This window comes from Panthera leo, chromosome F3, assembly GCF_018350215.1.
Source record: "Panthera leo isolate Ple1 chromosome F3, P.leo_Ple1_pat1.1, whole genome shotgun sequence".
NCBI classification, from domain to species: Eukaryota; Metazoa; Chordata; class Mammalia; order Carnivora; family Felidae; genus Panthera; species Panthera leo.
The window spans coordinates 45348611-45373440 of NC_056696.1; the positions used below are offsets into that span (position 1 = coordinate 45348611).

Sequence of the window (24830 nt, forward strand, 5' to 3'; positions counted from 1 at the left end):
GTTAATGGAAGGCCTCTGATGAAGACGCTGGAAGAGTATCATCTCGTATTTAGGGTGCAATTCAATTTTTGGTTCTGCAACTGTCCAGATTCTTGGACTCTTGATTTGGCTTTCTGGCTTTAAGCAAACAGTGCCCTGCTTAAGAGAGCTTTATTCCTTTTTCTCTCTGCTTGCAAAGTGATCAGTTCTTACCTGAGGTCATCTTTCTATATGTGACTAAAGTCAGCAAAGTGCTACCACCACTCGTTAGTGTTCTTATCCTTTCCAAACATGTTTCTAGACATGTTTCCATAGATATGCTGTTTCTGCAGATAGAGTGGAAAATGGATAATAAGGAAAAATAGCACTTCTGTTACAGGCATAATTCTACCTTATACATTTCAGTAGTACTTAAATTTTATGTAACTTTGTCTTGCATTTGTAATTATAAAATTATTTGATAAAAACTGGCAGTTTGTGACTTGAAATATCCCAAAAAGGAAATACTAGTAGCTGATAAAACAATTGAGCTGAAAAACGCTCATTCTCCATGTTCACTCTCATTCTTTTCCAAACTGCTTGGTTATAAGATTCAATGATACTGGTAGCCATGAAAGTGATTCTCTCAATGCCCTAGATTTGTGTACCTATAATTTCCCTATTATATATGTTCTTGTTCACCATCCTAACTCAGCATCCACATCCGGAAACACACTCTACAGATCATGTTATTACCTGTTAATGTGACGCCCCCACCCCCACCCCCCCCACCAATCTCTCTTCTTTGACCGCTGCCACTTATCATTCCAGTTCACATCCTCTAATCGGGAACTCCAGCTAACTCTTCACTACACTGGGAATGACATTCATTGTTTCTACCAAATGTTTACTATTAGTTACAACTGCAGATACTGCCTTCTGTTCTTAACCTGTATGAATTCCATAGCACACCATTATAATCCATTATTATAATTCGTCCTCTGTTCATTGAACTTCTGTACATAAGTTAGACTTGTTTGTCAGAAGTTAATGGTGGTGAATTCTTTTTGACAGAAGACGGTGTTTACTTCCACACATTTGAATGTGGCCAGAGGAAACAAAATAAACGAAAGACAATCTGCAGACTATTCCCACTTTACACTGATCATCCCTGATTTCCTAAACAACTATGCTGTATTTTCTTCTTTCACTTCCATCCTCTTACTGAATCATCATTTCCACCTATTCCACCAAGAAAATAGAAACGTAAGAAGAAAAACAAAATTTTCGTAAACTTCCACCTACACATCTACCTACCAACCTGTATGTACACTCATATGACCTACCTTCTTTCCTGTTATTGCAGATGACCAATTTTAGCAACAATGAGACAGAGAAGGGTCATAAAAAGATGGTATAGTATGTTAGTAAGATTACCCAAATTCTGGCACTCTATGATGTCATTTTAAAGAATTTGAAATATATCCTGTAAGTGTTAGGATTCAAGAATGGTCATTAAACCATTGGCTAATCAAACAGCCCTATCCAGTCATTGGTGATAATGGAAATGTTCTGTATTTGCAATGTCTGATACTGTAGGCAGTAGCCACAGATGTTATTGAGCAATTTATTGCTATTGAAATATGGCTAGTAAGATGGAGAAACTGAACTTCTGTTTGTATTTTGTTCTAATTTATTTAAATTTACATACCCATATGTGGCAGTGGCAACTCTCATTGGACAGCACAGTTTTACAAGGGTAATAGGTGGAATGCTGAAGAGTTGGAAGACAAGAGCAATTAAGAAGTTATTGTTGCATTTGTCTAGGTGAAAGATAATCAGTGTTTGAATAATGATTCAGGATCCCTTAGTGTAGTTCTAAAATCCAGAAAATTCTGGGGGAAAAAAAGCATTTCTGTTGTTAGTGAGATCTGACCTGACCTGAAATTATATGGTGGCAATTCCAACACTGAATTTTTTTTTTTTCCACTAGTATAGATGTTGACACATTTAACTGCAGAAATAATATTTTAAAGCATAGGTTGCTTCCTAGATGTATTACATTAGGTAAGGTAGATGAAGCACATTGCCTTTCTAAAATCTAAAAAATAATAATAAAACAAAAAAAATAATTCTAAGAGTGGATATCTGGCCCTTAAGAATTATGGATAAGGATTGGAAGCCTGTAGCAAGTGAGGAGAATGGAATGGATAGAGACGGCTTTAGTGATATCAGTAAACCTTGGCTGTCGTATGACATTGGGAAATGAGGGTCAAAGTAGCAGGAAAGAATCAGTTTCTCAGTTCAGGTTAGGGGACAGTGATTAGTATTTTAAAAATGTCTCAGAAGGAGTCATATATTTGAACTTAAGAGGAGAAGTCTAAAGATATATTCACTTCTGTTTTACAGAGTGGGCTTCAGTTTTCTGTAATTTATGCAAAAGAATATACCTAGTTGAATATTCTATCATATTTCCCTGTGTTGATCAGCCATATTGACTAAATCAATTTCTGTTTTATGAAAAGAATACTGACTTTTTTCTTTTTATCTAACAAGGAATCCCATGATAATTATATATTAACTCATTTGTCTAAGACAGTGGTTTTCAACCAATGGCATTTCAACCAGTGCCTCCTTTATACAGTAAATATTTTGTAACACTTCCTTTTCTACCCTGGAATGAAATTCAAAGTGAATATAAGTATCTATATAGACACATTTAAAATAATAAATATATTAATCATAATTTGAAGGAGAAACAAAGGGGAATAATAATGTATTTCAGTACGTAAATGTGCAGGTATGAATACTCAAGAAAACACAATGGAAAGGAGAGATACTTGCACCATTAAGTATGTGCCAGCTACTGACATTGCTAATATTAGTAATTAAACATCTTAAATTTGTATAAATGACATACAATGCCAAACAGAATAAAATATATTTTCTCCTAATTTACACAGTAGTTGTCTTCCTAGATAATTTAGTATACAGTTTTGCCCCTTGAACAACATGGGTGTTGTTACGCCAACCCCTTACTGCCCTCTCCCCTCCCCCACCACATGCCTGGCCCTGCCCTGCATAGTCAACTTTTGATTCCTCCAAAACTTTAATAGCCTACCATTGGCCAGAAGCCTTACCAATAACATAAATAGTTGATTAATGCATATTTTGTATGTTATGTGCATTATGTACTATATAATTACAATAAAGTAAGCTAGTGAAAAGAAAATGTTAAGAAAGTCATAGGTAAGAGAAAATACATTTATAGTATTGTACAATATTTACTGAAAAAATTTGTGTAAGTGGACCTGTGCAGTTCAAACCTGTATTGTTCAAGATCTATGTCTACTAAAACAGTTCCAAACATACTCTGTATTTATGTGCAAAGTTATCTCCAGTAATGTGCGCTTTGCTGATGGGCTAATAGACACTGTAAAAGCAGTAAAGAAGGGAGAGGCAGAAACATTGTTAGCAGATGCTTGATTTTTCTTTTTTTTTTTTGATGTTGAGTAAATCCTGAGATGTAACTGTAGCAATTTCTTCCATAAAATGTAAAAGAAAAAGTAAATAAATAAGGAAATGAAGGAAAAAGAAAAAAATAATGGGCTCTTTCATATGTTAGCTCGTGAAACCAGGAGTAAGTTTATTATTTATCTGTCCAGGGCATTTGCTGCACCATTTCCCAAGTAATTTTTTATGTTTCTTCATCAATGGTGTTGGGTATGTGTTCATTGTATAGATATCTGACTCATCTACAAATTCAACCTTCTGTTTCTTAATTTAGCTAAAACTATTTTCTAAGAGTATTTATTATCTTAGAACTTTACACATTGTCTTTGCTTCTAATGCCAGCTCTAATTGTTTACTTGGGAAGGGAAGGTTTTTTCCCCAAAGTAAACAATACCTTGATCACTTCTCTCAAATATGACTTCTGTGGAAAATTGCATATCTGGCATCTGAGCCTTCCTCGCTCTATGAAAGTAAGGGACGTGGCCTGAGTACCACCTCCCCCCCCCTTAATGTGGCCTGTACCCTCTCATGTACCACCATATTTGGCACTCTATTGTTTTTACGTAACTGAACTTCAATTGTTATTTTTTATGTTTCCTGATTGGACCCATCATCTTTTGAGTTTATGACCGTAGGTCTTGAGGTCAAAGTACAATTAAACTTAAATTTATTTTAGCATTAATCTCTATTGCTTGATATTATAGTTGTTTTGATTGTACAAAATCTATTCCTATGTTATGTATATGTTATCTACCATGTCATTTAGTAATTCTGTGTGCTGTGTGACTATGAATTTGATAAATTGGTAATGCTTTAAATCAATACTAATACATTTCTACCATAGAATTTTTATCAGAATTAAATGAAACTTTATACAGTCCCTGATTTATTTTCCAGACTGTACCTCAAATCTATCTGCCTCTCATCTGCTTGTCCAGAAGAGGCATAGGAAAAGTAAGCATTTGCCAAAGGCTGCCTATTTCACTAATGACAGAACTGGGGCTAGAATCCCCTTCCCTCTTGATCACTTAACTCATAATCTAGTACTCTCTCTTTTGAAACATTTTTTCCTGGGGAAAATTGCACACGTAAAAGCATCTCTAAGACAAGTGTCTTTGTGTTGAAACTTTTGTAATTTTATTTATTGTTTTATTTTAATATTATTTAAAAGTACTACTATCCCAAGGTAAATTATTCTTATTTACCTATTTTATTTCAAACAGATCATGTTGTTTGTGAAGAAGAGTTTAAATACGCCATGTTAGCTTTAAACTGTATTTGCCCAGCAACATCTACACTTATTACACTTCTGGTTCATACCTCTAGAGGGCAGTAAGTATATTTTTTCTTTAAGATAATGCATTTTAAATTATAAAAAAAAAATAATATAAGTGTAGTTATGTGATTTAGAGGTACAGTAAGCCAAGATATACAGCTAGATACGTACTAACACTTGTATTTGTGTGAATTATCTTCATATGACAGACAGATGGATACATAGATAGATGGATAGACAGACAAATACAGACTTGTGAAGGGGAAGACCAAGACATAGAAAATTGACAGAGATTTGCTGTTTTTTTTTCTAATGAATCTCGAGATAATTTGTTTCATCTTAAATTCTAAGTGTCTACATCATTTGTTAAGTCTAGGATTAGGGCACTGTTTCTATTTTTGAGATACTTAGGAAATAAAATTTTTAGAAATGAGATGATGAGAATCATTAGTATGAGATCTGAAAGCTATTTTCTCTTCTATTCCTAAGGTAAGTTCTTATTTCAAAGCTATATGTACATAATTGACATCAAAATTAAATTTTTATAATTATTACAGAATAACAAAGCATTTGATAAAACCAACAAATGTAGTATAAAAGAAATCACTTTTCATATGCATTTTGAGGTAGATGATGGGGAGTCATATCATCAGACCAATTTGTTCTATGATAGAGTTTGTATTTGACTCAGATGATCAAGGAAAGTATACAGTGAGTACAGTCCCCACTCTTATTTGAAGAGACAATGTTGCATTGCATTTCATACCTTTTCCTATTCTTTATTTGGTATTTTAGACAAAATGTTGATTTTATAGGAAAATTTTACTGTGGTGCTTGTGATTGTGATTATTTAAATTTAGTAAGTTAATTGATATTTAAGTGAAGTGCCAAGTCAAATAAATCAAGAAAAAAATGAAAATTCTTTTTTGGGATTTAATACCAGGTGGAGTAAGTTGCTAATTGGAAATAGCAAATGCCCTGCAATATGTCCAGGTAGATTTTACTCTCTTACCTCTAATTATGTCTCTGCTCTACTGAGATAGTAAGATTGTCCAAGGATAAATTTTCTTAAAGTTCTAAATGAAAATATTTCTATTCTGTGCATTTGTAAGCCTTTAATTTGTGCAGTGGAAAAGATGCAACGGGGTCATGAATGAATTGTTTTTCTTTGAAGAAAGTATGCAGCATTTTGATGAAATTAAACACTGGAACTATTTTAACACCAATGAATGGAACATTCACAGAACTCATCACATGGGCTCATTATTTTGCCACACCCTTTTTGTCGTAGAATCATACAACTTTAGAACTGAATATCTAGTCTCACTTTATTGTTGTAGAAAGGATAAAATGTGCCCATCAACACTAACATACATCATTACTCATAGACTGGTTGAATTACGCTGTTCAAGTCACAGTAAATACTATTTACTGGCACATACACTATTGCCCTAGTGAACAAATGCACTTGATATAAGCTAAAAAAGAATTTTAGTGACCCTTAAAATAGGACTTTTCCCAATATACTTTAATGAATTTTGTCTTATTAAAAAAGAATGTTGTTGAAGACCTTGTTACCACATAATTAAGGATTGTCCATGAATAAAATTGACCAGCAAAATTATGTCACAATAAATGTGATAGTCCACCAGCATAATTTTCTTCATAGCAACTTTATTGAGACATAATTCACATGTCATAGAATTCAACTGTCTACAGTGTACGATTTAATGTCTTAGTGTATTCACAGAATTGTGCAAACATCACCACTATCTAACTCCTGAATCTTTTCATCACCCCATAAAGACATGTTCTATCTTTTAGTAGTCACTCACATTTTCCCACAACCCTTTCATCCCCACACAATCACTAGTCTACCCTGTCACCATAGGTTTTCCTATTGTGGACATTGCATATTGCATATAAATGGAATCATACAATATGCGCTTTGTTTTTTGTTTTGTTTTGTGTTGTGTTTTTGGACTGGTTTCTTTCACTTGACGTAATGTTTTTAAGGTTCATCTGTGTTGTAATATGCATCAGTACTTCGTTCCTTTGTACAACTGAACAATATTTCATTATTTGTATATATCATATTTATTTTTTATTCATCAGCTGATGGATATTTGGGCTGTTTTCAGCATTGTAAATAAAAATGCTTTTAACATGCATGAAAAGATTTTTATGTGGACATATACTTTCACTGCTTTTGTTTATACTGCAGAGTTACATGGTAACTCTGTTTAGGAACTGCCAGAATGTTTTCCCACGAGACTTTAACATTTTGCATTCCCACCAGCAGGGTAGCAGGGGTCCAATTTTTTTTTTTTTCACAATCTCAGCAACACTTGTTATGGTCCAATTTTTGATTATAACCATCCTAGTGGATGCAAAATAGTGTCTCACTATGGTTTTGATTTGAATTTCATTCATGGCTAATAACCTTGAACATTTTTTCATCTGTTTATTGGACATTTGTATATCTTCTTTGAAGAAAAGCCTACTTAGGACCTTTGCCAATTTTTAAAAATTGGGTTATTTGTTTTTGATTATTGGGTAGTAAGAGCTTTTGTATTTTCTAAATTCAAGTACCTAAATCAGATATATACCATCACTTGAACATATGTAATCATCCAAATAAATCACTCAGTTTAACATATCTAATATATTTTATTAAATGTATTGTTTGACCAAGTATTTGTATTGTCTTTTGTATTATGCATTAACTGAAGATATAGTCAAGATTCCCCTATTAACAGAACATGTTTGAAATTTTGCCCTTAAACATCAGCAGAAATTAGAGAGTTTAAATATACTGAATTCATAATAAGAGAACAAACTGGGAGGTGAATTAAGTAGTATAATGGGGAAAATGTTGAATAGTTTAAGAAATGTTTTATGCAAGGATTATCAAACCCTTAATTGAAAACAAAGCTTACAATTAATGCTCAATTTCTCCACTTTAAAAAGGAGAGATTATACTACTAAAACTTCATTTTATAATAAATGGTGATTTTGACTACAAATAGTTGATATTCATAAGCTGTTGTGTACTATATTAGTTGGTAAGAAGTGAAAAGAGAAATTTATACTTTAGGATCCAACAAGCTGAGAAGTAAATATAATATAAAACATGTAATGGTCTAATTTAAAAATATATCTTTAAATAAAGTGTTATATAGATTATAGTATTGAGAGAAAATAATAAATATGAATTCTGAAACAAATGAGATAAATCAAGAGTTGAGATCAAAGATCAGCTCTTTCATGACAGACCTGCCTTAGTTCACAGTGATAATGGAGTTCCTAATTCAGCTCTAGGGATAGACTCACCCACTCAAACACCTTTGTCCTCTTCTTAGTTCTCTTCTAGCCAGTGGAAATGGGGACAAAGATGGAAGTCACATATTAAGGATGAATTGCTTACCTCTGGACTTTTATAGAAAAGGAATATTAATTTAAAAAAATTCTATCTTATATTTTGGAGTCTCTACAGCAACTTAGCCAATACCCTGACTAATATAGCTTCCATGGCGATTAGCACTCTTAACGATCTTACGTTCTTTCTTCTTGTATATTAATATATTCATTCCAGTTCTAGTTGATGTATAAGTCATAAAGTAACTTGTAGATGACTTCAAATAAGTGGTTTCATTTTATTCATTGAGAGTTTCCTCTGTATTTTGGCACTTCACTATTTTCCCCCCTCAGTTCATTTGCATTTGAGTGTTCAGTGCAGTTGGCAGTGGTATTCCTTATTCTTGATTAAGTTAACATTTTTATTTATTCAGCAGTCTTACCAGGAAGATGAACGTAAGTTTATTCTTTGGACAGAAATTACTGTAGGCTGTTGGACATCGACCATGATGATTTTAAGCAAGGAAACACTGATATCAGGCCGGTTGATAGATACTCATCTGACCCATCTTGATGACATTTCATCCTTGTCAAATTGAAATTTTTCTTTTCTTTTCAATTTATTTTCATTCAAATAATATTTCATTATTCCATTGAAGAGGTTGAATTTTTGGCCTCAGTGATAATCAATGGGAAAGAAAGAGAGAATCGCTAAGAAAAATACTGCAAAGTTAGAATTTACAGAACTTGGCTACTGAATAGATATGAATGTAGGAAAAAGGAAAGAAAAAGAAAAATCTCTAGACGTGTGTCTAGATGGTAGAGAACTATAAAACATGTGGTTTGATAGAAGAAAAAGGAGTTTAATATGAATATATTTGCCTCCTAAACAGATATACTTAGTGGTGGTAATTACTGCTTCTCTTGGTTCCTGAGGTGGGGTCAGTGCTATTTTGGGTCCATGAAATAGGGGTCAGGTGAAAGTAGAAATAGTGGGGATTTGGGAGAAGTGACAACTTAAACTTTTCCTGTTAGGTAACAGGTGGAAGAAAAGGGGAGCAAATACAGCACAGTGCAGTGGAATAAATAGGAGTAAGGATTTCTAAAACAAACCAGCTAGTAAAAATATAGATGATTTAAGATGGATGGATGCTGAGCAAATGGGCTTGGTAGGTCACAGGTCTCTGGGGACTTCTGACAAAACAATTCTGGACAGTGGAGACTTTCTCATTTTGATAAAAGGTGAACAAACAGAGATGGTAAGAAAGCGAAGCCTGGTTGAAGGCTACCACTTCATTAGGTTTGTCCATGAAGATGAGAAAGAAAAATAATGAAAGCTCTATTGCACAGAAATGTTAAGGACAGCTTTTTCTAAATATGTTTCATGCACATCTATGTGTATTTATCTATTTATTTTCTTTTTGCTTTTAAAGTTTAATTAGTAGGGTAAGTACCAGTGAGGAGACAGAGATTGAAAATACAACCAGAGGGTAGGGGATGGGATCTGGAGAATGTCTGGAATATCTCTACTTAGTAAGGAGAAGAATCGTTTCTTCCTTAAGAATGGTAAGGAAAGGGGTAGCTTACAGTAATTTTATTTATGCACAATAAAGAATATTACACTGGCTAAAAATATGTTCTGCTCTACATAACAGCTAAAATTAAGGGTGGTATTTTATTTTATAAGTGAAATATCTGGGGATCAGCATCTAGAGCAGCTTATCTGACTCAACAGTGCACCCAGTTCTTTCCATTTTTTTTAAAATTACAACATTTTAGCCAGTAGACTTAATCCTCAGGATTCTCTCATTGTAATCACAAAATGTCTGCTTTGGTTCAGGCTATTCTCTTCTAGGTAGGAAGAAGGAGAATGACAAAGGAGCAAAGTATTGCCAACTGAGACTATTTATTAAAGCTTTCCATGAAGCCCAACCATTGCCTTTCCACTTCTTAAGATACAGTTATAGTTTGCATATTAGGATATGAGTTTGATTCTACTTATGTCTATTAGCAATGTAAATAATTTTAAATAAAAAAAATGTGTGTATATATATATATATGTATATATATATATATATATGCTTTGTGTACATAGACATATAAACACACATATTTACTTACATTTGTATGTTTACTTTTTAAAAATAATTAGGTTATATATCACAAGAACAAAAGATAAATCAAAGGATCTTATCTGAGGGTATATTGAATCATACAAATAACTGTGAAAGCCTAAGTTTTATATGTGAAATACTGTGAAGGTCATTGCATCCTGTTAGAGGGGGAGCTAAAATGTGGTGACGCAAACTTGGCCCTATTAAAAAATATTGTTAAGTATATCCATAGTATAGTTGCTAATTATTATTACTTCTTGATAGTTGGCCTTTTACCTGAATTTTAACATATTAACTATCAGTGAGCCAAACCCAAGCATGTTATTATTATAAAATATGTGGATCAGAAACTTCTCTCATTAAAGTGACAACTAAAACTGGACTTTCTGGGAACTGCATATCCTAGTCACAACTAATATTCCCTCTGTTTGGTAGTGTTTATGCCGCAAATGGGGCTCATAAATTCAGGGAGGAAATGTGACAGAGATAAAAGATCCCCAGTTCTGGCAGCTTGAAACAGTTGACTCACTAACTGGGAGAGTTAACTAACATGGAACCGATTACATACTCCATTTAATTCTCAATCATTTTCTATGGAAAATTTGAGCTAATAATTTTCTCATCCATTACTTTATTCATTTATTTGACAGTTATTTATTGACTGCTTACTGTGTGACAGAACCATTCCAGGTGTTGTGGTTTCCACAAGGAAACCAACAGAAAAATTCCAGCTGTCATGAAGCTTTTATTCTACTTGAGGAGACACATAGCAAACAAAAATAAATAAGTTAAATATATAACCTCTCTTGGAAGGCAGTAGTGCAAAGGGAAAAATAAAGCAGAAAAGAACAATGGGAAGTTCAAATATGGAAGTGTATCCAACTTAAATAATAGAGTCACGGAAGACCTCATCAAGGTGTTGATATTTAATCAGTGACCTGAGTAGGTTAAGGTAGTGAGCCATGTAGATTATTCTGAGATGTGAGTCTCCACTCTGAAGGAAAGGCAAAGACTCTGACATACAAACACATCTGATGACTTGGGAAACAGCAAGTAGGCCAGTGTAGCTATAACTAAGGGATGAGAAAGGTAGTAAATGCTGAGATCTAACAGGGAAACAAGGGCCTTCTAGGTCATTATAAGGGTGGTGGCTATCATTCTAAAATGAAAAAATCATTGAAAGAGTCTGAGCAAAAGAGTGGTAGGAACTGAATAATAAGAGGAACAAACTCATTGGCTTCTTGGTTGAGCAAAGCAATCAAGAGATTATGGGGATAATCTAAGCCAGAGAAGTTAAACCTTGTTTTGGCAAGGGCACAAGCATGTGATGAGAAGTGCTGAGATTCTAGATGTATTTTGAAGGCATTGTTGTCAGCAGTTTGTGATTAGAGTTGGGGCAGAAGGAGAAGAGTCTAGCGTGAATGCAGAGTTTTGGACTGAGAAGAGTATAATTGTGATTTACCGCAATTAAGGGGACCGTGGAAGATCAGGATTTTTATTGTAGACATGATCGGTTTAAGATACTTGTTAGACTCCCTGAATTGTGTCCAGTATACAGTGTGGAGCTTAGGTACAGTTCTACATGGATGATAGAAATTTGGTTGTCATCAGCATACAGACACTTTAAAACCATGAAACTGGATGAAGTCCCTTCACAGGATTATTTTGAGGATTACTTATAGCCATGCCAGACCATAGTAGGTGGGGACTCTTTGGTTCCCTTACTGGCTGTATTCACCTGTGTCAAGGGAGTCAGATTTTATGTGCATCAAAACTATTTTTTAAAATTTGGTCGGAGACAGTTTGAGGGTGGCAGGAGAGTTGCTTTAAAGACAAAGCTGGACACCTAGAACCATATACGTATTTGTGATGGAGAAGAAAAAGACTCAGGCCATGCACACATGTATTTTATATGTAAATTAGAATATGTTCAAAACTTTGGTTATTTTTTTGAACGAAGAATGACATGAATGAACACAGTCCTTCCAAGCAATGAACAGTGAAGGTGTATAATTTACCATGGCCAATCTTTTGAATCACTGTCTTAAGACACAGGGTTCCTTGGTGTAATGGTTAGCTTTCTGGACTCTGAATCACTGTCTTAAGTATTACAGAGATTAGGACTACATATGTTTTGAAAAAGATGACTCAAATATGTACAATGTGAGGCATTTTACTCTCAAGCAATATATTATATTATTCAGTCATGGAATAATTTTTATAGAAGAAAGCCAAATAGAATTGTAGGAGGTATAAAAGTATTTTTCTTCTAAAAATATATAGGGTTTTAGTGACCTTTTCAAAGTTTGTTTGGAAGAAATGCATTATAAAAATAACTAAAATAAGAAAATTGTTAAACTCAGTAAAATTATTTTAAAATTTAGCAGAAGAGAAAAAGATTAAAAAAATCAGATACCAGAGAAAATGGTTAAATTATATGACTATAAACAGATAACAGTTGCTGGCAGATTCAGGTAATGATAATACATCATTACAAAGTGTTACAATAATTTTATTTTGATTTACATGGCCACAAAAAAGAAGACTTCAAATACAAATCAATTGGTGTGTGATATAAATATATATTTTAAGTATTTTGAATAAATGAAAAGATACAAGAATTCCAATGATACGTTCCGTAAATACATAGTAGAAATAAGGGAGAAGCAAAATTGCTTTTATAGTTTAGTAAAATCAATTTTTAAAAAGTTGCAATTTCATAAATATGTTCCCCGGCAGGGTTATTTCATAAGAAGCCCTTCATTAAGGTACCGGGTGAGTGTGTTCTATCCATCAATGGGATCTGGAAACTGCATATTTGGGTTATTATTGCAATGCTTTTTGTAAAATGAAAGCTAAACACTATTAAATTTTGTCTGTTTTCAATGTAATTGGTCTCTTTAAAAATAGAACACCTTCATTTGTGGTTATTTCCTTAGCTTGCAAAATTTTATCATACCTCTAACCACATGCAACGTGTTTGTAAAATTATAGAAAAATAGTCTTATTCAGCTTTCTATCATGAGCATTATAATTGTATTCATTTAAACTTAAGTGAAATTTAGGATTTCTCAAGTAACTATTTCACCAGAGATTGCTTAATAGTTTTGGGAAATCTTCAACCACAGTAGAAACACATTAAGCCAATATGCAGTGAAATTAATTTCTGTGTGTGGCATATAAATAGTGGTTTTGTTATTTCATAGAATTGCCAAATTTGTGTTCCAAGGCACAATTAATAATGCTTTTGGATGGATGTTAGTAATTTTCCTGAAAAATAAAATTACGTGCTCAAATAAGATTGGGAAATGCTGGATTACATATTAAAATTTTAATGGCTTTAAAAAATCTTTTTATTTTAGCTAAATTTAGACTTACAGAAAATTGCAAAAATAGTCCAGAGTTCCTACATACCCTTCCCATATTAACTTCCCTTAATGTTTACATCTTACATTATCATAGTGCAGTTTTCCAATTAACATTGGTACAAGTGACTAAATTATTGGCCTTATTTGAATTTCACCAGTTTTACCATTAATATCCCTTTTCTGTTCCAGGATCTTTTCCAAGATCCTGCATTGCATTTAGTTGTTATTTCTCCTAAGCCTCCTCCAATCGGTGGCAGTTCCTGTGGATAAGATTGGAATCAGTATAAACTCATGACATTTAATACACATTTATGCAAAGATAGATTCAGAAATATAGATGTGTATCTCTATGGGTCTGTGGACACATACACATATAATTCCTAGCTCTGTTTACTTAGAGAGCCTCGAAGCAATGACAGCTCAGTAGCACTTAGCACACTTTAATGCTCACATCTCAGTTACTAAACATAATTCTTTAATAAAAACAACCAGGGCTCCTTGGGGAATCAAGGATTGGTTGAATCCAGGATGAGGGCAGAGAAAGTGTAAGAGGAGTCTGGAAAGTCTTTTGGTGCCAGAAATTAAGGAGTTGCTCAGAAGAGTGTGAGGGGTCATCAAAATGACACAAGAAGTAACCTGAAGGAGTTCCTAATAAGCCAAGATGGGACAATTTGAGAAACAAAATAAATAATGATAACATTAGATTTTGACCCATAAAAGCAAGTAAATACACTGATGTAAATAAGCAGTGGGATAAATAAATAAGTGGGAAAGAAGGAATAGCTCTTTCTTACTTAAGAATTCCAACTAATAAATGTAGAAGGAAGAGAGAAATAGGAAGTCATCATTAGGCAAACAGTTGTTGTAGACACAATCATCTAAAGGGTGCTAATATTAGTGGGTGATAATTTAAAGACAGCCAGGATCACTGTGTGGTTTCAACATGCCTGTCCATGATATTTGATAACTATGAAAGGAAAAATTACAATTTTATAGTGAAATAACCTTCTAGACACTGCCTTAATCAAGAGATCAAGGTAAACATCACCTTGATCACCCACAAAAAGAGATGTCAACTTCATGTAATCCCTATGATGCACTAAGAAGCACATGACAGAAAAAAAGAAGTACATGACATAATTTCTTTGGTATTCCTGCCAGCATGTTCTGATTATGAGAAAAACATAAGACATACCAGTGTTGAGAACATCCTACCACATAATTGACCAGTACTCTTCCAAATTTCAAGGTGGTGAAAGACAAGGGAAGCCCGAGGAACTGAATATTTCTTTTTAAACATTTTTGTCAGCTTTATTTGAGAGTGATTTAAATATTTTAGATAGTATTTTGACTGGAGGAATTCTCCAAGCAAAATCTTTAAGAAAAAAGTATATCTGGAGACAACAAAGAGCAGGGTCAATGGCAGGTAGGGCAATATTTTGTATATATCTTTTTGTTGTTGTTGTTTTTAGGTAAGCTCTACACCACAATGTGGGACTTGAACTCACAACCCTGAGATCAAGAGTCTTATGCTCTACCGACTGACCCAGCCAGGTGCCCCTATTTTGTTGTATCTTTGAACCTAAGCAGAACTATAGGGACCTGGGCTAGAGATTGCAGAAGGCTTCATTGTTTCTCTGACCTCAGATGAAAATTAGCCATGAGACTTCCTTTGTCTGTGACACTCCAACATCCAGGAAGTCCTTATTTTCAATACTGTGTTGAGCAAATAGGCAAATCAAATGTCTTTTACCATCTCCAGAAAAAGGACCGAGACAAGGGAGGGAAGCACAGACAGAGGTACAGATTAAGGTTGGAGAGTTTTTCACCTTTTAATACTGAGCTAGTCACAGAGGGCCCAGGGAATCAGTTGCCATGAGAGAGGAGGAGAAAGTTTCTTAAAAGTAAGATTATAGTTACCACCTTGACTGAAAGAAAGGAAAATGAAAAAAAAAAATGTGAGGGTGGGTGGCGGGACAAGCTCAAGAGTTACCTTTAGTTCGGTTGGAAGTTTCGCATTCCAAAACTGTGACAGAAAATTATGTTTCGCAATCTGGCAGATCTAATCCAGTCACCCTCTTCCTGTAAGAAGCTAAAAGTAGAGTGTTTACAAGGATGACGGGCACTTGGTTTTCCTTTAGAGCAAAACATAATTGTTTTCTCCAGTTCTGATGTTTGATTGCTCTGTTTCAAGTCATTGTCACTTGAAGTATAAATCTTGAAATTTATTTGATAGAACTTTCTTAAATCCGAGGCTCTATTTCCGTTAACATGTTGATTGTATACTTTTCAGTGCTTTCAATCAGAACTGAGAATATTAACAGGCTTTTTTTCTCTCCCACCAAACCTCAAGTCTCCTTTCCATCCTTAATACCTCACACCATTAGGAACCTAGTAACTTACTGCTACTCAGACTTCCAGACAAGAAAGGAAGGCCATAGAAAGGGCTTTTACATATTTCCTTCCCCTGTCCTTTGCTTTTCCACTACGGAGCGTGAATTTCACTGCATCAGGAAACTACTTTTTCTCCTAAAACTTTTCCACGTCACATTACCCTGCTCTAAAGTGCTTCAATTTTCCTGGCCATTGTATTATTTTGCTAGGACTGCCATAACAAAGAAACTGGGTGGCTTACATTTTTTTTCTTTTTCTTTCTTTCTTTTTTTTTTTTATTTGAGAGAGAGAGAGAGCCCAAATAGAGGAGAGTGGGCCAGGGGAGATTGAGAGAGAATCCCAAGCAGGCTCTCTGCTCAGTGTTGAGGAAAGTGGGTGGCTTAAATAATCGAAATTCAATTTCGCACAGTCCTGGAAGTTGGAAGTCCAAAATCAAGATAGTGGCCGGTTCGTTTTCTCCTGGGGCTTCTCTCCAGGCTTGCAGATGGCTATCTTCTCATTGTGTCCTTATGTGGTCTTGCCTATGTGAGCATGTATCTCTCAAGTCTCTTTGTGTGGCCAGATCTCTCTTACGAAGACACCAGATTGGACTAGGGCTCATACTAAGAGCCCCATTTCAACTTAATTACTTCCTTAAAGGCTCTGTCACATTCTGAAGAATTAAGGGTTAGGACTTTAACATAAGATTTTGTAGGGAGATGAAATTCATCCATAACAGCTTTGGAGTTGGGAGATACCATGGGTTTTATTGGGACACATCTATAGATTGTTATTATTTCCACTAGACAAACAGTTCTGCTGGTTCTGTGGAAACCATTTTTTCATCATGGAAATTGAGGAAGATGGCATTGTCTGTATTTCTCTAATAGTCATTTTTCCATTTCTCCCATGAAAAACGTTTTTAAAAAAGGACTTCAAGATTAGAGGTCTGAATGGAAGTAATCACAAGAGAGATGCTGCTTATTTTTCTTTCATGTAAGTTAACGTGTACTGAAAATCTCCACAGAAATGCATTTTATTCAGTGTGTCTAAAATCTACTTGATTACCTGAGAAATGTTTTTCTAAGCATACCTATTAAAAGATCAATTGGAACAGTATTTTATTAGACATATTTTGAGCAATCTGGATGTTGCTCTAGTCTGGCAGTCCGCTGCTTGGAAAGCCTTTAGCAGCTCATCATTCATTATCAAATTAGATTCAAATATGTCCATTTAATTTAAGGCCCTCTATACTCTAGTCCTAATTTATTTTTATATCCTTATCTCCCATGATTCTCTTATATATATCATGTTCCCCAAATAACATGATCCTAAATATACTTTGCGGTTTCCACCTTCTACATCTTTTTAAAAATGTTGATACTGTTGCATTGAATTCATTTCTTCTGGCTTTTCTGGAGGCTTTGGCTAAATCAAAAATTCTATTTCCTCATGAATATTTTTAAACTTCCCAATTTAATGTGATTTTTCATTTTTATGAACTTGCATAGAATTTTAGTATACCCTGCACGAGTATGTATTATGTTTTTTTATGTATCTATTTTTTCCTGCTTAGTAGGCTATAATTTCATCAAGGTAGAGAACATGTTGTACTCATTCTTATGCCTTCTAAGATGTTTTTCACAGCATGGATGCTCAATAAATATTAGTTAAATAAATGAAGTAAAGGATTCACTAAGATGATTCATTGAACCCCTTGCTTCAAACTAGTTTATGATCCACATGCCTTTGTCTGCTCTCCCTCATGAGACTCCGTTGAAATGATGACAGAGAAATAAAAAATGATAAGCTTTCATTAATGAAAAATAAGTGAAAGGTGTAAGAAATTTCAATGAATTTCTGAGAGATGGAAAAAGGAATATTTTCTGATGAACTATTCCCTACCTCCCAGAAGGATTAGAGGCTGATGCACCAGGACAAAATGGCAGCTCCAGTGAGGCTCTAGGGTACATGATCTCTAGAAAAAGAAAGCAAATCTTCATTGAATTCCTGTGTACTATACAAGTTACCCTTTTCCCATCTATCATAGTACCATTCCCTTGTAGTTAAGTTTAGTCAGACATTTATCACTGGGAAAAATCAGATTTTTTTCTGAAGAAATTAGAAGAAAATGTCTGAATTATATGCTAGTAGACAGTTTGGAGTTGGGGTTCAATCTTCTATAATCAGGCATTTATTGGCCCCAGACTAAATAGTGTGATCCCTTCCTGTTCACCATAAAGTATAACCTGCCACTTAACAAAACATTTACAGACAAAGGAATCCGTTTAATATCCCTATACCTCATACTTAGAAGTTTGAAATATGGCTCCTGCAATTTGTTGACCATCAGCATGCAGTATGAAATTAAGGAAATAAATCCAGCCAGATGGAAACAGCTATCTCTGTTCTCACTGGAATTGTTTTGGATCTATAGGGAAATAGGAAAATTTGGTCTTACACTCACCAGTTTAAAAAAAAAGTCAAAATTCAAAAAGAATCAAATATATTTTTTGAAACAAAGTCTCCATAAACAAGAAAATATTTTAAATATATTTTTAATAAATAGAGAAGTATACATAATAGTTTAGAAGAATATTGAAGGTTATAAAAGGATGATGATGACTGTTTAAAGGAATAAGATGCTGAGGAAATTTTTTTTTGTTTGTAGAATTTTTATTTTTCAGAATCTTTAACTTAAATGTCTGTTGACATTTCTGGAGGATTGGATTTTCTTTGTAATAATAAGAAAAAACCCATAACAAATAAGGACAGATCTAGAATAGTTTAAAATAATTACAATTATTCTCAGGAAGATTTAAGAAGACAAGAGTTATGGTGTACAAGTAGAAAGTAAAAAAGACCTTTTGAAATTGACAGAGTGCTGAAATTAAAATTTAATAAAATTCAGTAAACTCCTACAACTCAACAGCAAAATAAATCTGATTAGGGCATGAGCGGAGGATCTGAATAGATATTTTTCAAAGAAGACATAGATGGCCAACAGGTACATCAAAAGGTGCTCAACACCGCTAATCATCAAGGAAATACAAATAAAAACCATAACAAGATTACCACCTCATGCTTAGGCTATTATCAAAAAGACAAGAAATAACAAGTGTTGGCAAGGGTGTGGAGAAAAGGGAATTCTTGTATACTGAAGGTGCTAACGTAAAATGGTGCAGCCACTATGAAAAACAACATGGAAGTTCCTAAAAGCAAATGAAAGATAGAACTACTGTATGATCCAGCAATTCCACTTCTGGGTATTTATTCAAAGGAAATGAAAAGACTAACTTGAAAAGGTATCTTGCATTCCCATGTTCATTGCAGCATTATTTGTAATTGCTGGGGTATGGATATGGCATAAGTGCCTATTGAATAAATGAACGGATAAGTAAGTTGTGCTATGCATGTGTGTGCGTGTGCACACACAGAGTAGAATACTATTTAGCCATAAGAAAGAATGAAATCTTGCCATTTGTGACAATGATGGACCTGAGGGCACTACACTAAGTGGAATAATTCAGATAGAGGAAGACGAATATCATAGGATCTCACTTATATATGGAATTAAAAACAAAAAACAAAAAACAAAAAACAACCCCAGAAAGCCAGCCTCATAGATACAGAGAATAGATTGGTGGTTGTCATGGTGCGGGCAATGGAGTTGGCAAAATGGGTGAAAAGGGCTAAAAGATGCAAACTTAGTTATAAAATAAGTAAATCATGGGAATTTTATATACAGCATGGTGACTATAGTTAATAATCCTGGATTTCATATTTGAAAGTTGGTAAAAGTAGATCTTAAAAGTCCTCATCCCAAGAAAAAAATTCATAACTATGTATGATGATGGATACTGGACTTTTTGTGGTGATCACTGTGCAATATATACACATATAAAATCATTATGGTATATACCTAAATTTAGAATTATGTTATATGTCAATTATACCAAAATAAAAATTTTTCAAAAAAAAAAAAGTTTTGAAAGAAATATCATAGAAAGTTTGAGGATTGCAGATAAAAGGATAGAGATAGAATGCATAAGAAAAAGGATTTCCAGTGCAGGTCAATCCAAGAGAAATAATATCTGATTTAGTGGAAGTTCCAGAGAACATGGAGAAAATGGAATGTAAGAAATTATGACAGAATAAGGGAGATTCAGATCTTTAAATTGACAAGAGTCTCTTACTGTAAATTATAATGAATGAAAAAGAACTATACCTAGATGCATACATAGCATTGCCAAATTACAGAGCAATAATGGTGAAGAAAAACTTCTTAAAACTTGTACAAATGGGGGGAAATCTTAGTATTGACTAGTGTTCTTAACTTTATACAAGAGTATCTACTTAACAAGTTTAATTGTAAAGAGATTTATGGAGGAATATGGATAACACTGAGCAAGAAAGTTGACCTCTATCTTGGCTAAACTGACACAAACAACTTCCCCTGCTACTCCACACAACTAACCAGGTAAAAATCCTAGAACCATACTACCTCTGCAACAAAACGGATGCCACTTGCCTGTCCGTTTCCTCATTTAGCTCTCTACCAAAGTAAATCCTGCATTTGTGTCTGATTGATGGGACCCAGGTCACATGTCTAAAACCAAAAATTCCTAAAAGTTATGGTCAAGACAAGAAAAGTCAGACACTGGGTCTCAGAAAAAGACTACAGTAGATTAAAAGCTACATGTACAATGTGATGTGGCAAAGGAGGTATCTGTTTTCTCTCCCAGCCGAAAAATAAAACAAACCGAAACAAACCAAAACAAAACAACAACAAAAAATGGCAATCATAAACTCCGAGAAAAAAAAGGAACTAAAATAAAGCCAATTAAAGTGTGCCATAATACTGAATAACATGTTGGTTGGTAAGGAAAGAGTAATTTTTAAAATAGTCACTATTGAATAACTTAGGGTACTATGGTGAAGCTTTCATAATTATAGAATTCCCTTTAGCTCCTAAGTGAACTATGTTGTAATAATCATAATAATGTGATCACAGCACAGTTTCTCTTCTTTTCCAGTTTTATTGAGGTATAATTGACAAAATCATTGTGTAAGTTTAAGGTGTACAACATGTCCTCTCTCTTTTTTTTTAATTTAATGTTTATTTTTGAGAGACAGAGAGAACTAGTGGGAGAGAGGGAGAGAGGGAGACAGGGAATCTGAAGCAGGTTCCACACTATCAGCGCAAAACTCAAACCCACGATCCATGAGATCATTGACCTGAGTGGAAGTCGGATGCTCAACCAGCTGAGCCACTGAGATGCCCTTCTGTTTTTAATCTTAAGCCATTGACTTTTTGCAGCTAGTGAACAAAGTATAAATATTTGTAATTTCAACAATGTAGAAAAAAATTGTACAGCGAATAACAGTTTAGAATAAAAGTAGGGAGAAGATGTGGAAGGGAAGAGGGTCATTAATATCCTCAGGTTACATAATGGAAATCAAGACTGGATATAGTTAGTGTAACAGAGTTAAAGTGTGTTATTTAAAGTTAAAATGTAACTAGTGGATCTGAAGTTTCAAACCTAATCACCAATGAACCAACTTATGTTAGCAGATAGGTTTTATTTGGCCACCAGCCTGATGTAAATATTTTTTTCTTTTGATTTTTTTTTTTTTTTTGAATTTGCCTTTTCAGCAGGCATGTAACAGCCAACCCACCCAAGCCTGCACACTCCCCATTGTGTCACATCTGGCCTGATTTAAGCATTTACTTTACTAACCTGCTCTGTGGACACTAGAGTTGCAGAATAACTCTGGAAGAGGAATCCCAAAGAGGAATTAAAAATGGTAGTATCGTTATCTGAACAGCACCTGTGGGGACTCTCTTGTGAGATCGTTCTTTTGTCTCATACCTCAGAGAAGGCAGTCAATAGACAGTGCCTAATACTGATTATAGTGATAAAGCTTCAGAGCATTATCATTAAGAAATACCTTAAAACTCTGCATTAAGCTGAAGATTTGGAAGCTTTTTCTTTCTTTCTTTTTTTTTTTTTGGTTAAAATTTGAGGTTTGGATGAAATAACATGCTAAAAATAGCACTGAGTTAAAATATTGTTATGTTTTGGCCATTAATTCATTGTATAAATAATAAATTCATGCATCCATACAGTATAAGGCACTGTGTTAGAAGTTTGGGAAACGCAAAGCACAAGTACATTCTCTTTTTAAAAATTTTTTTTTAATGTTTATTTATTTTTGAGAAAGAGAGAGAGAGGCAGAACGTGAGCAGGGGAAGGGCAGAGCGAGGGAGACAGAATCCAAAGCAGGCTTCATGCTCTGAGCTGTCAGCACAGAGCCCAACACAGGGCTCAAACTCAGACTGTGAGATCATGACCTGAGCCAAAGTCAGACACCCAACCGACTGAGCCACCCAGGCGCCCCGAGAACAAGTACATTCTGATGAGAAAAGACTAATATTCAATACAGGGTAGGACACAATGTAAACATGGCTTATATATGGATTTGGGGCATATTATAAACTTCCCCTAGATTTATTTTATTAATGAAATATCTTCTCTTTGTGGTAAGATTACCTTTGCATACCTTGAGAATAAATCAAATAACAACATGGGAAAACAGTGAACAAATCTCCTAGTTACAAATAATTTTAAAAGGGCAAAAAAAAAAAAAAAGATACTCAAATGGCAAAACGTAAATAATAACAGCAGGAGCTTCTGAAACTCCTATATCCCCAAATATTAGTGTTTATGGTATATAACTTTCCTGGGAAATTCACAATGGCGTTCTAAACTAAAGGGATAGATAGAGTAGCGCTATGTATGTGTACAAGGGCACAAAGTACTTTATTAGAAGCTGAGTGTATGGTTTTCAGTAAACAAGCAGGCTGTGTTCTGAGAAAGAAAGGGGCAAGTGCATTTCAGGTATGAATTTGTATTCATTCTGATGGAGAACAGTTTAAAATCAGTGGGTTATGACTTCATAGTAGCATGAAAGAGCTGAGAATGACGTTCATTATGACAGAAGAATTTACCTTTTCACCTGACAGTTTGAAAAGTAGATGAAAAATCTTTACAGAATTTTAGGATTTTTGTGTGTGTGTGATAATTAGGCAGCTTTCTGAATTAAGTGAGCATTTCAGAAAATCACATTGGAGTAAGGGCAATGGCTTTTGGCCCACCTTCAAGTATAGTGGGCCCTTTAGATTTAACGTTTAAGCTGTATTTCATTTTTTCTTGAAGTAGATCCCTTTCAAAAGAGTGTTCATTGTTTAAGGTCACTATTAACAATGTTTGAAAGCTGGTGCATCTGGGTGGCTCAGTCCACTAAGCGTCCAACTCTTGGTTTTGGCTTAGGTCATCATCTCATGGTTCGTGAGTTTGAGCCCTGCATCGGGCTCTGTGCTGACAGTGCATAGCCTCCTTGGTATTCTCGCTCTCTCCCTCTCTCTCTGCACCTCCCCTACTCTCTTTCTCTCTATCAAAATAAATAAATAAACTTAAAAAATTTTTAAAAAATATTTGAAAGCTATATGGCATTTTTCTATTCTCCCCATCCCAACAATTTTTCTTTTCCCAAGAATGGCAAACAGCTTTCCAGTTCCATCTAGTGGTAGAAAGTTGATTAGCATCCACTGACTTGACTTAATCTTAGGACTCAGATTTCTATTTTGGTGTCTGATGACATAAAAAGCTGGGGAAGTTCAGTTGTTCAAGAGTAGGAATGCATAAGCCTCTTCCTGGTAGACCGAGACATCTTAATCTTATGTTTTATTACTTTCTCTATATTTTCTTTTTAGATAAGATAACCATATTTGTATGTCAGTTCTGTCTGCAGATTAACAAGAATAAATGTGCATCAAAGTTGTGTGTTAGCTGTTTCTTTTGTATCCTCCCTGTTTTGGAAGCTTCTGTATATTCAAATATACACTTTCCACCTATAAATTACAATTATGTTTCTAGTGACACAGGCTACAATTTGTCAAAATCATTTCTTTGGCCTACAGTCTTCACTGTAGATTCCTGAGGTTGATAGTAAAGGCAAGATTGTAGTACAATTTAAATAACTTGATTTTTAAATAATGTAACAGTTTGGGACCATTATGAGTTAATGCAATTCATGTGTGTTTGCAGAAAAGCACCCTGTAAAGAATATAAATAACTATGTGCAAGCAAGCAGACATTAAATTGGGGAAACACAACAGTATAAAATTAAATAAAATGTATTAATTTTAATTAGATTTAAACCTTTGGGTTTTAAATCTACTTTCAATCAATACAATGAGGTAACAAATATCTTCTTGAAAATGGAGCATCAATAAGGAAATTTTATTTTATTTAACATTTCAACTCTAAATCTAAATGACATCCTTTTCCTAAGGCAAAAATTTCCACCTAAGTTATACGTGAAGCCTTTTATTACATAGTGAAGAATGGATTTATATCAAAGATACCTTGTGACAAGGTGCTTTTTATACCTACTGATGTGAAAGTAATTTAGTTTGATAAAAAAATAGGTATACAAAAACAACTAACTTGGCAATCTGTGTGGATTTCTACTAATGATTACATTTTATAACCTTGAAGGCAGGGCTTCATAATATCATGCTTACTCTTCTTGACTTTACCTATAGTTTTGTGGCTTATATGCATATATATGCACTTATATGCTTATATAGTTTTGTATGCTTATATGCATACAGAAAATATGAAAATAAAATCAAATTTTATTTTAAAAGTTATTAGTATGAGTTTTTTTTAAAAAATACCACCCATGTTTATAATAAAATAGGAATTTGTCAGTAGAATAAGGTTTTATGATGTTTTTGTTTTTAATGCCAACTCTGTTATTGGGCAGAGCAGTTCAGCACATTCCTGAACTAGAAAGAGATTA

The 24830-nt window shown here is 34.1% G+C and overlaps 1 protein-coding gene across 3 annotated transcripts in view; it reads left to right on the forward strand.

Annotated features, from left to right (window-relative positions):
• The window catches only part of KCNT2 (potassium sodium-activated channel subfamily T member 2), a 359890-nt gene that overhangs the window by 221098 nt on the left and 113962 nt on the right, over positions 1-24830 (forward strand). For all 3 annotated transcript variants that reach the window (XM_042925448.1, XM_042925450.1, XM_042925449.1), the window contains exon 14: positions 4695-4803. In XM_042925448.1, coding sequence (XP_042781382.1) covers positions 4695-4803 — 109 coding nt within the window. The remainder of the gene's footprint in view (positions 1-4694; positions 4804-24830) is intronic.